General features: G+C 42.7%; 1 protein-coding gene across 6 annotated transcripts in view; it reads left to right on the top strand.

Annotated features, from left to right (window-relative positions):
- Positions 1-12,039, top strand: part of LOC117966353 (small conductance calcium-activated potassium channel protein 2-like) — a 38,835-nt gene extending 26,796 nt beyond the window's left edge. For 3 of the 6 annotated variants that reach the window (XM_059014149.1, XM_059014152.1, XM_059014151.1), the window contains exons 5-9: positions 712-853; positions 2,404-2,514; positions 3,046-3,173; positions 7,653-7,722; positions 8,394-12,039. In XM_059014149.1, the coding sequence (XP_058870132.1) occupies positions 712-853; positions 2,404-2,514; positions 3,046-3,173; positions 7,653-7,722; positions 8,394-8,678 (736 nt within the window). In that variant the 3' untranslated portion in view covers positions 8,679-12,039. Of the gene's footprint in view, positions 1-711; positions 854-2,403; positions 2,515-3,045; positions 3,174-5,115; positions 5,248-7,652; positions 7,723-8,393 lie in introns of those variants that run through there. The other 3 variants (XR_009319832.1, XR_009319833.1, XM_059014150.1) reach the window with 3 other exon arrangements.
- Positions 12,040-15,149: the final 3,110 nt, after the last annotated feature.

The following is a 15,149-nucleotide window of genomic DNA, read 5'->3' as shown; positions in this document are numbered from 1 at the left end:
GAATTGAGATCCATGTTCAGATGGGAACTTCTGTACACTAAGAAACGCTAATAGCGCTCATGGATTTAGCTCGTCTCTAGTTGATTCTTGTTTAAGATAGGGACATTTGTTTTTGAGGAACAGTTTTCCTTTTATATTAGTAGATAGCTTTAAATTCCTGGTTGTGCTGATGGAGGAGAGTTTTAGGAAACGTATCTCCTGTTGTGATCGCTTGGTCTCCTTTGAAGCGCATGATTACAGGACTGTGCAGCAGTTTTTAATAACGAAAAGTTAAGGGTTGCATCACGAATAATAGTAGACAGATAATTATTCAGAACACATTTAAGGTTTCAGTTCACTGTAGGAGGGAAATATTGTGAGAAATTATTGGTTCTTGAAATTAAATCAACTGAAAACATTTGGATGTTAACCAGGCAAGAAAAGAAATATCAACTTTGCATTTTCACTGTGGCTGTTCGACATAATCTCCTCCCGTAAATAAATCCTTCATTAAGCCCAATTATCCAATGTGCTCAACAGGGTCTCAGTCCTGATCCCAAAAGCATTACATGCAAAGTTTCGGGGGGGGGGGGGGGGGTTGTGGGGTGGGGGTGGGGGGTTAGATAGATAGATAGATAGATAGATAGATAGATAGATAGATAGATAGATAGATAGAAATTTAAATAAATGTTTAGTTTTACTGACTGAGTGTTTTTGTCCTTCATTGCCCAGGTATCATGACAAACAGGAAGTGACTAGTAACTTCCTGGGAGCCATGTGGCTAATTTCAATAACCTTCCTCTCGATTGGCTACGGAGACATGGTGCCTCACACTTACTGTGGGAAGGGTGTGTGTCTGCTGACAGGGATCATGGTAGGTAAAGCTTCTTGTAAAATATCACACTACAAGTTATCACATTATAAAATATCACATTACAGAATGGCATAGTACAGATAAGAGCAGTCATGAAAGCACAATAAGAGCAAAGAGCAAAATAAATTATAAGAGCGAGTTTGACTAAAAGCAGTTCAAACATATTAGTAAATATTTGCCTATATGAGTAAAGTCCAGTAAGAACACATAGTATGATAAATGGATGAGAATGATTTCAAATAAGAGCAATTACAAAAAACATGAGTACGGTTACCTATAAGAGTAAAATCAAATACAAGATGCAGTAAGTCATTATAGTTAGGAGCAGTAGTTGAATGCGGTAAGCTATGGAGCAGTTCAGTGCAAGTACAAGCTGATGCAAGTACTGGTACAGTTGGGTGCCATATAGTCCAGTATAGTTTGATGTCTACAGATGCTGTCTGAACAGGTGTGTCTTTAGTGGCAGAAATACAAAATATGGTATTTGCATGGGACAAACATCTTTAGTTACAGTGCAGTTAGATCCACAGACAGCTGAGAGCTTGACCTTCTTCTAGATCGTAACCCTTTTGATTCAGCGTCCTCCTTATTCATTACGCGCACACAGTTTTATTTCTTCAGGGTTGTTTGTCTTTGTTTTAAAACCTTTTTTTTTTTTTTGATCCGTATAATTTGTGAACTGCGTTTGGCTCAACATATTTGCTATGCGGTAATGTTTTACTTACAAATGTGCAGGATCCCAAACTCTTGATCGGAGGCATTTGGAATTACAGTAATCAGCGCTTGATAGATGCTTCAAAATAATTAAAAAGAAATAAAAGCAATGGCTTGTTTTTTGTCTTCTCCTGTAAAGTGATCTAAAGGCATGTTATATACCCCCCTTTTTAAAATCTGATAAGACGCTATGAATAATTAAAAGCAGTGTAATCCAGATGGCATCTAGGCTGTGCAGGAATTAGGGAGAGGAAAGGGAGCTAATTGAGAAAGTGCCCTGAAGGAAACTCCCAGGGAGTGAGAGGGTGACAGACAGGCTGGAAGAAAAGTGCCAGTACAAAGAAAAGCAATACCCGCTTCTCATCTGTCAGGCCTTTCAAATATTTTTATGCTCAGTTCAATTCAAATGATTTTTATCGTAACCTGTTTAGTCTCATACCTTGTGTGAAGTAACAAAAAAAAAAAAAGAAACCAACAACACACAATAGTAATGTATTATAACCTCCTGTGAAAAGCCATTTGCGGTCTTTCATTCCTCATTGTGTGTATTCTAGACTTAATAAGTCTCATATTTCAGGAAACTCACACTTTAAAATACACAACGTAGGCATATTGCTACCGTGCAACTCGGCAGGAATGGATTGCTGTGTTTCTCAAGTCAAACTGCTTATAAATAGTTGCCTCAGGCATGGCACGCTGTTGAATCAGAGCAGGTCCTTCCTCTATATTAGTTTATCTCAAGTAGCATTCCTTCTGAACTGACCTTGCGCTGGGGCTGTGTTGTTCATGATGCTGAGGTGAATAAGAGACTCTACAAGCCATGGCTGTCTCCCCAGGGGGCCGGCTGCACAGCGCTCGTGGTTGCCGTGGTTGCCAGGAAGCTGGAGTTGACCAAGGCCGAGAAACACGTCCACAACTTCATGATGGACACGCAGCTCTGCAAGCGGGTGAGTGCTCACCCCTGACAGCTTCACCATGCCTTGCTTTAACACTGTAATGATTGGCAGCCATGGCTTTGCACTGTACTCGACTATGTTTTTACCATGTTGACACCTTTCTTCTCTGTAATATCCGGTGCTTGGCCAGGCCTACACAGTGTTTTACAATGCTTTCATATAGTTTGCTATACCTTATTGAAGGGGTTAATTTGGGAACAAAAAGGTATAATTAATGAAGAGGAAAGCTGTTTTTTTTAATGTATATGTTATGTACACCGTTCTTTTTTGCAAACACAATAACCCTTTTTTTTTTATATATGGTTTATCATTAAATCAAATTCTCGCCTGTCAGACAAAAAGGTCCCAGATCTGGGGTCCGGTGCGGTCCGGCACAAATGAACCCCTGCCTTATTGTAAAAGCATAGCAACGTGTTAACTACAGCAATGCTGAAATACGATGTCTACACTATTCTACTATTACCGCTGTATAACTCACATGCCACGCGTTACGTTTTTTTCTTTTTTTTTTTTCTTTAAAAGGTAAAAAACACGGCTGCAAATGTACTCAGGGAAACGTGGCTCATCTACAAATACACAAAACTGGTGAAGAAGATTGACCACGCCAGGGTGCGCAAACACCAGCGCAAGTTCCTACAAGCAATCCACCAGTAAGTGTGCCGGGCTGAGCAGCACGGTGGGGGGGAGCAGAGGGAAAGAGCAGCGCAGGGGGGGGTGGAGGGTCAAAGGGAAGAGCAACCACAGCCAGCTAATGAGTCTCAAAAGATCAGCAGAAAAAAAACTAAGCACTGCAGGAGAAACGTTTTGGCAGTTAGGACCATTTATTGCAGCACAGTGTGAAAATAATGACAAGTGCAAAATGTTCCTTGCAGCTAACATGAAATTGTTAATCTTGTAAATTGAAGGAGAGCTGTTGAATTAGATTGACAACCAGAATTGAATTAGATTGGCTAGTGCTAACCCTCACACTCTCATACACAGGGTCATTACGAATAAACTCCAATAACACATTTTGGCTTATAGTAGAGATGGTTTGCATATTATTTGTGAAGATTACAAACCTAAATATGGTCCACTTAATTGAAGGTGGGCAGAGAATGAACAGATTGCCGAGACAGAAAGACACAAATAGTGGACTAATGCCTCGTTTCAACTGCCTGGCGCTACAGGGTCCAGCTGCCCACGGCTAGCCACCGAAATCAGAAGAGTTCAGAGCTTTTTTCCAGTCCTGGACAACCTGCTCACATGTTTAATCAATCAACAAAGAGCTTGAACACCTCCTGGATACGTGATGACACACTTCCTTTGTAGCCAGTTTGGCTCCATTGAGTATGACATACACAACCTGACCAGAGAGCCGCTCAGCCACTCGGGCGAGCCGTGGAAACACTCGGTTTTGTTGACGTGGGCAGCTGTAGCCGGGAGCGCCAGGCAGTGGAAACGATGAGAGATATCAATCTTTCAATCAATCTTTATTTTATATAGCGCCTTTCATAGTGGAGCACCATCACAAAGCGCTTTACAAGATGCAGTAACAACAAGAAAATCCATAATACTTTATGTCAGATATGTCAAACAGACAGACAGGATTAAGAAAGTGGAGGGTTCAGGGAGAAAGTGGGTTAGACCATTTTTAAATGTTTGCTTATTTCTTTTTATGAAACAAAATAACAGGTATTTTTTTCCATTTTAGAAAATAAAAATTTTACTGGAGCACAGCCTTTAGTTAATGTGGCAGATTTTTTTTTTAATTTTGTTTGGTGGATATGTGTTTAAAAAAATCCTTAAAAAAAAAAAGTACTTGGACCACTTCACTCGGTTCCGTTTCTGGGTTGCAGAGAATGTGCTCCTTCCAGACAGCAATGAGCTGAGTGCAAGAAGAAAATGTTAATTTGTCTTGGGAAATCACCAATCCCAGTCTTCCACATTTAAAATAAGTCTTGTGTCATCTGTAGTTTAGAGAAGGGGCTCCAATCACGTCCTTTGAAAGAACTCCCTTTGCAGAATGTTACATGACCCTAGATAATGTTGATTCTGCTTCTGAAACCCCAAACACCCCCCCATGCAGGCTGTCTCCACGAGGGGGGAGGGGGGGGGGGTCAAGTTCAGTTTGACATAAAACGAGGGTTTAGTTCATGTGTGGAGGTGCCTTGCTTTTTTTTGCCATAGTGATATGTGCTGTTGATCCCTCTCACAGACCACACAAGCCTACAGCCCAGAAAGAATTGGCTTGTGCTCAGCGATTAGGAATCCTAGTGCAGTTGCCCCAATATGTTGCGCATAGACTGCAGTGAAATCACAGACAATTGTTAATGAGTGCATTTTAACTGCGGATCATCTGTTACATTGATCAATAAAATCAGAAGAATTGCCATGTTACAATAGTTCAATCAGACTGCAGTTACAGTGCAGTCAGGTTTCACTCTGCTGCATTTAATGAATTTGTTCTTTATTTGGAGTTTCACAGTAACCCTTTTGTTCTGGATGTTTTTTTTTTGTTGTTGTTGTTGTTTTGTTTTGTTTTATCCAAATCTTTTATAACCCACCCCCTCCCCCTGAAAACTCATCTTCCACCCAAACCCTAATGTTAAGGCCCCCCTCCCCTCCACACCCCCTGCTGAGAGTGAGAGAGCTCTAACAGTTAATCTGTTTGTGTAAGTTGTGTTTTTTAAACTTGTGTTGTGTTTTTGTCTTTGTTTTGCTCAATCACTGCAGAGCTCAGAAGTAAGTCGCGTCTTCCGTGTTTTGTCTTTTGCTGTTTCTGAGCATGGTTGACATGCATGAGGTTTGGAGCTGTGAAACTTGGGAACGCTGATCTTTTTTTTTTAAATAAAAAAAGAAAAGAATGAGGTTTTGGTTGCAGAGCCTGCGTTCAGCATCTTTCAGGCTCAAAATACCCAGCCTGACCAGATCCATACATCAATAAGCCTGCCCTGATGCATAGAGCCCTCAACCTGCCCAGATCCAGATAATCTACTACTCAAATACATTCCGCAATCACCTCCTCCGATCCATGCAATACTCAATCTTATAATCACTAAATAATCAATCAGCTTCATCTCCCCACATTTATACAAAGCCCCCAATCAACACAATCACATACCGTACTCAACCTCCACATGTCCACGCAGTTTTCTACCATATGAAAGAGTACAACTAAATTGCTTCTTTGTCACCTTGCCATTCAGAAGTACGTACGTAGCCGTACCCTGCAATTGTAGTGAATCGCATACTATTCCAATTACAAAATCATTAACTACTACTCAATGACCACTGGTCTAATACTGCTTATAAGTGATGTATTACTTGGCTCCAGATTGTTAGACAACTTCAAGTACAGCAGTAAATGCAGCTGTACTTAGAAGTACCGTGCTACTACTAAGTAGTAATGTAACTTAGCGGTACTGAGTACCTATTTGTAAGATATACTGCCCAGATCCATGGAGCTATGAAGAGCCTGGGCTGGGTGTGAGATGTTATGGAGTTCTGGATGGAGAAGATGCAGTCCAGCAGGGACCCTTCCAAACTCAGCACAGGGGCTTGGGGTGTTCATCATCACAGCCTAGTGCTACTGGGGAGTAATGGCTTGCATTGGGGACCTTTATGGGCAACACTTTCTTGAGCTCATTCCACAGTAAATGAACAGGCAATTTAGCACTGTTGAGAAAGAACTGCATGGTAATTATGTACTTCATCGAGGGTGAAGCTGTGGGTTTGTTAATTACTCAGTAACAATACCCCACTTCATTCAGCATCCGTTCAATGTGATTGCAATGCTTAGCTGATTCCTCCTTTTTTTGCATGGCCACAGTCATAATGAAAAGTCACAGAAGTACAGTATGTGATTATCAAGAACATCTGTATGTGCTTGAAGGTAATGATGATTATGCATTCAATCAGAAGCTGTGCATGCAGTTCAAATATAATGTATTAAAAACATTTTAATGTATTTCCATGATACAGGATTGGAGATAGTAATATATACTGATATGTATATAACAAGACTTTAGATGCTACAGTATAAAGAAGTGAAGATCTAGTAAGCCTGACAGTTGTAATTCTGTAGGTGTTTATACAGTATAGTACTGTACAGACATGCACATGTATAGAAATAGTGCAGTAAACGTAATAATCACTGTTATACTAGAATAATGTCTTTGCAAAGTGTTGTCCAGGTTCTGTTTCTTTGCTCCCTTTTAACGCAACTGTAAAAACATAATGACTTCAAAAGATCATCAGACATCTCCTCTGCCTATATGCTGTTGTCTTTTCCATTGCTATCCCTGAGTCTGAGAGAGGTGGGCTGGCACACTGGTGGCTGGACTCCCCAGTTAAACCAAGGCACAGAGTCCGAGGTCACCTTACAGAAGCTTAGTTCAAATCCTATGGGGTCCAGCCCATTGCTGATTCCTCAAAACCCCTGTAGTAACGTCAGCACTGCAGTATATCAAGGGGTGTTCCTAAAAATTCTTAGACTGACACAGAAGCAGTGCAGATGGGGCCAAGTCCCTGGTGTTTATTTTTAACATGACCACCCTTAGAACTTGATTATTTGAATTGAACTTCAGGTGTAGAGCATGGTAGAATCGTGGTAAAGCATAGGCAAGCATGGTAAACAAAAGAGAAGTATGGCAAAGCAGTCTGAAAATGATGGCAAACTATGATTAACTGCATAGTATAGGGCGCACAGTTACACTGGTCAACTTTTCAAAGGGTGTAGAAAGAGGCTAAAAGCATTTTGGCCCTGCTTTGCTCTTCAAACCTGAGCCCGCGCCACCACACCCCAAGCTATCACTCCAGTGCCACGTGCCTACCCTCCAGCTCGCCAGCGCTTGTGTGTCATTGCACCCTCTGACATCATTCTGATTGAACTGTGGGCATGCCCGATGCCATGGCTTAACACAATGCCCACGAGTGAGGCTGTGTGGGAATGGGAATGGATGGAAGCAACAAGATGTTTGAATGCTCTGAAAAGGTTTGCCTCTTGTTGCAGTTGCATGCTTGGTATGGCAAATCTGGACTGGGAATGTTTGCATGTGGACTAATGCATGAGTGTCTGGCCAAGGCTCTCCTGACAGTGGTGTGTTACTCTCCCCTCCCTATCCCCACCCCCCAACCCCTCCCCTTAGACTGCGCAGTGTGAAAATGGAACAGAGGAAGCTGAACGACCAGGCAAACAGTTTGGTGGACTTGGCGAAGGTGGGTATGCAAGATGTTCATCTTTTAATAAAGCGAGTTTGGAGAGGTGTGATGATAATGCAAGGGTGACTTTTTCTCCATATTCCCCCGTCTCAATAATGTCAGGCTGGTGTGATTTGTTTTTTCAGATACTTAGTCTGTGGATAGACATGGTTTGAGGCATGTAGATTCCTTATCTTTCAGAAGGGGAGCCAGGGAGGTCAATGGGATATTCTCTTATTTACTTTCCAAGGTGTTTCTAAAAAGGTAGCCCCTGATGGCTCTTAACACTCATCTTGTGTTTTTTTTTCAGTAGCAAGAGTTGCAAACACAGTCTATACAAACCACTCAGACATTTGTGAATGCGTCAATCAAACGTCCTTAGAGAGAAAACAAAAAGTTGCAAGCTCTAAAATGCTGATGAACAGTTTTGCTCCCCAGCAAAGTAATTGCTTTCTAAAAGGAATGCAAATTGGTCAAGATTTCAAACCTAGCCGTCAACAGGTTAGAATTTTAAGGTACATGCGCCTAAATAGTTTATTTTCTAGCTTTGTAAAAAGTTGTACTTTTCAAATGAATGTACAAACACCTGAGCAAAACCTTAGTAGACATATAGCCCTCGTTTTAAAAAATGAGCTGTGATTCCTGTACTGCTAGCGCTGGGTGACGTGGCGCTTGTTTTCTCCGTGCAGACGCAGAACGTGATGTACGACCTGGTGTCGGAGCTGCAGGAGCGCAGCGAGGACCTGGACAAGCGCATCGGGACGATGGAGGACAAGCTGGACTCCATCACGGGCAGCCTCCAGGCCCTGCCTGGCCTCCTCAGCCAAGCCATAACACAGCAGCAGCGGGACTTCCTAGACGGCTTTGCGCAGCGCTTCAGGCCGGCTTCGCTGGGGTCCGAGCGGTCCTGGACTCCCACTAGGCACCGGCGCTCGCCCTCCACCGCGCCACACACCTCCTCCGACAGCGGGTAACCACCACCGGAATGACAGCGGCGACCGAAAAACAGGAAGAAAAAAAAAACAGTGAAGAATATGGTTTATGTTTAGCCATTGTATGGCTGTTCAAGTTAGCTTTTTTGTAAAGCCCTTGTATAGTTACTGACTGAGTTCAGGGTGCTGGGGTGGAGCTGGCTATCACACCGGATGAACCCTAAAATAAATGAAAAGCTGTACAATGCCAAGGCTAGGCGCTGAGGCTGCCCCACATAGGGGGAGCTCCTTGGCTGGCACAGGAAGCAGAGAGCACAGAGATGGGATATGAACCTGGATCCAGCTGCTACAGACTTCCTTCCTCCCTGCTCCTCCCTGTCAGGGTTCCTTTCTACGCAGGAAGGAGGCAGCAAGCCACACCCATGGAGGACGTGCTTTTCCTACAGAATTGAGAAACAGACCCCGCCCCCTTGCATGTTTCAGTGCACCTGGGGGCGGGGTTTACCCATACAAAGCTTTGTCCATTGGGGGGAGAGGGTGGGGGTGCGGGCAGCCTTTTCTATTTACAGAATTTCAGTGCAATTTTGTATCCATTTAACGAGGATAAAAGAAAATAGAATTTACATACATCTCTTTTTTAACAGGGTCCCGACAGCAGAAAGCAGTGACTATATAAAAAAAACCCACACTTCTCTAATATAAGAATAAAACCAGTTAACACTAACATTATCAATGGTGGCCCTGTAGCCCAACTACACACAGCACCTGGTAGGAAAGAGTGACAAAGTTTATTGACAAGTAGCTGCTACGGATATCCAAGCTAGTGAACATGGTATACTGTCCTACTGAAATCTTTATTTTGGGGATATGTAAAGTATTATTTTTAAACTGTCTCCCTTAAATAAGGCATACATATTAAGTCCAGCCCAGGAACAAAAAAATGGCCCAATCCCCACGCATTTCAGTGGAAGTGGGAGGGGTTTACTAATAACAAACGGGGAGGAGTTTCCTTACAGAAATTATCAACAGACCCCTCCCACTTGTTCAAAGGGTGTGGCTTATTCACACGAAGAAAGAAGGGAGGGGCTAGGAACTTCTCTTTCCAATCTAAGTGGCAAAAAAATAAACACAAATGTCCCTTTTTTTTAAATAAATCAAAATATGTGTTCTTATTTTAGTAAGAACCCTTATGCAGACATGTGCTCAATAAGTAACAAAAAGATAATAATAATAATAATAATAATAATAATAATAATAATAATAATAATAATAATAATACCCAGCGCTCCAGATAAGGTTTTGGGTCGTTGAGTAATGTATTCTCCAGTTTAAACCCGATGTGCGTAAACTGTATTTTGGGTGTGTACTTCCAATAAATACAGTACCTAATTTAACCCTAACTTATGGGGTATGCATTACCATTAACTAAAGCCTTACATTTTAACTGTAATGTTAATTTCAACTACTGTACAAAAACGTGGTCTTATTGATTCCTCCTTTAGTCCTGCTCCAAACAGAGAATATTATATATATATATATATATAGATTTACCTTCCAAAAATTCTGTTGACAGAGAGGTAAATTGGTCGGTCAGGCTGAGAAATCCTGAAGATCAAAGCTCCAGACGCCTATTCACCAGTCACAAGCACGCACTACAAGTGAAATCTCTTGACTTATTGGTCTTGTGTTTCTGGCAATTCCCAGGCAGGCTACAAGCTGGTCTGTCGCTTATCTAGCTACCCCACGCAGTATATTCACAATTTAAACATCGTGTAAAACACCCAGTACGCAGCTTATCTGGAGCGCTGATTATCCCCAATAAACAAAATATTTACAAAAAGGGAAGCACTCTTATAAACCAGGCTACAAATAGGGCATGTGTAAGTCAGTAAGCTTTGGATCGTCCTTGTGTAAGTCCATGCCAGTAGTTAGTGCAGGACTCTGATACGCTATGCATTCTAAGTTAGCATAAGGGGACTGGAAAGCTGCAGCTGTGAGGTTTTTCATCAGTACTCTGAGATAATACCCCATACCATACAATCTAACGTGAGAACAAGGGGTGAGCTGTCCATTTTCATTTCATCTCCTAATACCGCCGCGATCCTGATCTATTCCTCAAATATCTCCCAAAGAATATAAAAATATGCTATCCCTTTTCAGCTCAAGCGTCAGCGTCCTTGTTAACAGTCAAGATGCTGGGTTTTGGTGGGTCGACATCATTTTTAACCTTTTAACCATAGAGATACACGCAAACATGCAAGAGTTCACCAACAGACCCAAAACAGCAGGGAAAAGAGGTAAACACCCTGATTGGCAACTGTGATAGACTATTTGAAACCTGAATGTATTGTACAGTAATATAGAACAATTTAGTCTAACATAATTTAGTCTTCTAACATGGAAAACTAAAAACATTTCAATGCTTCAGTGTCTCGCTGTCATATTCTGTTTTCTAATGAAACATGAATCCATTGTGTATTACTTCTTATATTCTTCCCATAGTTCAGCGGTGCACTTCCTCAGAAAGACAGGAAACAGCCTTTGTTGGCTGCCTGGTTCATTTACATGCTACAATGATTGTATACCACTTTCAGAGCATGGCAAAAATCACCTGCTTACCTTAATAACTGGTGCTGCAGTAGATGTTTATAATCTCTTATGCTGCAGATATTGTTGCTGTTTAGCATCGGGTCAGTTTGGCTCAACTCTTGCATGTTCAGTTCCGGATCACTCTTAAAAAAAGCCACGTGATTTTGGTTTAACTTTTTTTTTTATTACAATATTTGTATCACTCGTGTAGAGTATAGGCATACCAAAGCCATCGATTGCAATAGAGCGGTTCTGCACCGCCATGTGGGCCTCGAAGTGGAGAGGAAGGTTGGCACGCACTGTACGTGGGTATGCCCTCAATGAGGGTGCCACAGTGGATACACAAGACTGGGTATCAGAATTCAAGAATTCAAGGCTAGAAACGGGCAGCCTTTATCTAGCACCAGACACACTCGTGGATTAGAGAACGACCCTGATGCGGAGTGCTCGGAAACGCAGAGACCAACAACGAACGCCCGCTAACACCAGCTATCCAGCCCAACAGAAGGAGCCCCTTCCACCACCTCCAATAACCCAGCCCCCCCACAAGCCCCTTCCCCAGCATTGCCCCCTGCATTCGGATTCTGATACCAGAATCCAGGGACCTTTAAAAGCCAAAAGTCACAGTAATGTAAAATAACAGAAGCAAGTAAGTATCTATTAGACCGTATTATTTCTCGGTAGTGACATCAGATGATTTATAATTTTTTAAACAAAATAAAAAATAAAAAATAAAATCAAATGTATAATCACTGTTTTATATACACTGCCACATTATGCATATCTAGTAGCACTGGAATAAAATACTGTAATGAATGAAGATCAGTTGCCTTGCTTTTATTTCTCAGTATCTGGGCTGTTTACTGCTTTGTGAAAATATTAACATTGAGGTTCTCGTGCAGCATGGGGGAAGCTGCGACGCTACACCACCAGTCATCCAGCCATTAAAGAGAGAGCTATTACATTTAATATAGTGTTGACAAGCCAGTGCAGTGTTGATATAGGAGCCAGCCAATTTAAAACAGTACAGAGAATTCAGTGCCGGGGGATCTGAGAGCCAACAAATTCAATGCAGCATAGAAAATGTATCGGTTGGGCACGGTGAGTTCAGAGAGCATGAAAAATCAACACAGCATAAAGTACATGGGAATCCATGAGAGTCAGCAGACTCACAGTTTAATTGTTCATATGGACACGCTGGTCTCTTCTTCCTTACACGGTTGGCACAGCTTCTCCACTCCCCTGCCCCCCTTACACATAGAGTGTGTCTCCTTGGCAGCACAGGCGTTCAGATCTCATCAATAACCGCGCAGTAACCACATGGCACGCTGAGCGAGCAGATGGTACACGCATTCTGCAGCAGAACTGCACTGCTCACATCCATCAACCTGCCCCACAGCACTCATACAGAGAGAGAGAGAGAGAAGGAGGGGGGAATCTATCAACCTGCCCCACAGCACTCATACAGAGAGAGAGAGAGAGAAGGAGGGGGGAATCTATCAACCTGCCCCACAGCACTCATACAGAGAGAGAGAGGGAAAAATAAAGCATGGGAGACTAATAGTGCAAGATACAGAGAGAGAGAGAGAGAGAGAGAGAGAGAGAGGGAGGAAGAAATAAAGCAAGGGAGAATAAGAGTGAGATACAGAGAGGGAGAGAGAGAAGGAGGGGGGAATCCATATCCGTACCCCACTGCACCACACACACAATACGAGGGGGGACAGGCAGTGAGAGAGAGGAGAGAAATGTTATTTTAATCATTACTCTGAGCTGTGCAGGGAGTCTGTGTGTGTGCCAGAATGAAACTAATGGAAAATCCCCTGTGTAGGACACCCCCGTCTAATACCTGACAGGGAAAGAGAGAAAAGGAGAGGGGGGGATTTATCGAGAGGAGAATGAGAAGAAAGGAGAGAAAAAAGAGCTGGAGAGAGAGAGTGGGTAATAGAGGTGAGAAACAGAGTAATAGAGAACAAGAGGGATGAGAGTAATTGAGAGAGACATGGTAATAATAGAGAGTTTGAGAGGGAGAGAGAGGGGGTGTCCTGCTCCTTCAGTCTGCACGTGTGTGCGGAGGGGAGGGGGGTGGAGGGAGTCGTGACAAAGCAGTGCATTGAGAAAATCATGCAGCGAAACACACGCACACACACACACACACGCACACACTGAGACACACATACTGAGACACAACACACACACACACATACACACACTGAGACACAGCACACACACACACACGCACACACGCACCGAGACACAGCACACACACACACGCACACACACACTGAGACACAGCGCACACACTGACACACACACACACACACACACTGAGACACAGCACACACACACACACTGAGACACAGCACACACACTGACACACACACACACCGAGACACAGCACACACACACACGCACACACACACTGAGACACAGCACACACACTGACACACACACACACACACACACACACACACTGAGACACAGCACACACACACACACTGAGACACAGCACACACACTGACACACACACACACCGAGACACAGCACACACACACACGCACACACACACTGAGACACAGCACACACACTAACACACACACACACACACACACACACACTGAGACACAGCACACACACACACACTGACACACAGCACACACACTGACACATAGTACACACACACTGACACATAGTACACACACACTGACACATAGTACACACACACTGACACACACACACACAGCGGGGAAACAGGGAAACAGGCAATCTCCCAGACAAGAAACCGAGAGACTGCGGGGTGGAAACAGGGTGGGGATTACAGACGTCTCCCAATTAGCCACTTCAGGAGTCTATCAGTGAAGAGAGTGGGGTTCTATTCCAATCAATGCCACCACCGACTACAGTACCTGACTGCTTCCTCTTCTCTGTTTGCTTTTCAGACAGTCAACGATTTCCCAGTGGGAGGGCTAAGCAAGCAGTCACCGATGATGCTTTAATTCAACCCACATAAATATTGCTTCACTTTCGCATTCTTTTTGAAATGGCTGCATAAAGAAATGATGTTCAAAAGCATACCCACTGCAGTACCGGTACGACAGTTTTGTTGTTTGTTTGGGGTTTTTTTTAAAAATTTTTTGCTTTATAACACAGTTTTGTTCATATTACAAAACAGGGAAGAAAAAACAAAACGGGAATTTTCCTTTTAAAAAGGTTTACTGGAATCGGACCCTCTTTAAAGCAGTTTTTAGTTCTGATTGTTGTTCCAGCAGATGCTCAAGTACAGACAGCGATGAGATGTCAACACTAAAGATCAAAGTGTCATAGAGCTTGGCTTCTCTCTATGTCTCCAATCCCCTGGTTTCTGCTGCCAGCACAAGCTGTAGGATTAGGGGGCTGTTCAGCATCCTTGTCTGATATTACCAAACATACAAACAGACCGCGCTAAACCCTCTTACACCGCAGTATAGAGGAAACTTATAAAATGGTTTTTTTTCCCCTTGAAAAATGTCATAAAACAACATTTTCAAACACTGATAATATTTGAGATTCCCTTATTGAACCTCAGTACTAGATTACAATCCTTCTGCCTGATCAGTCACGTTTTCAACGGCTGTTAGAACGAACAGTAATTGTTTTCTTGGCCGCCATTCCTTAAAGAACGCTTGACGTGATGGTTCTTGAGTTCCACGTTGCAGGTGCAGTCTGGGATACAGATTTCCTGGATTTTGTGGCCAACTATGTAACAGCTAACTGATGTAGGACTTATAAACAGAACAGTCATCTCAATCCCCTTTGATCCTAAACTTGTAAAGTGTCAGTGTTTATGAGACCAATAAATCTTTCTTCTCTTTCAGGAAATAAATTCAGGCTCTATATTGTTTTTAATTATGCAGTGAAGGGCGATCCATTCCAAACCTTTTCCAGTTC

Source organism: Acipenser ruthenus, chromosome 47 (assembly GCF_902713425.1).
Source record: "Acipenser ruthenus chromosome 47, fAciRut3.2 maternal haplotype, whole genome shotgun sequence".
Classification (NCBI taxonomy): Eukaryota; Metazoa; Chordata; class Actinopteri; order Acipenseriformes; family Acipenseridae; genus Acipenser; species Acipenser ruthenus.
Note: the sequence above shows the minus strand (reverse complement) of the source record. Positions and strands in the feature narration are given on the sequence as shown.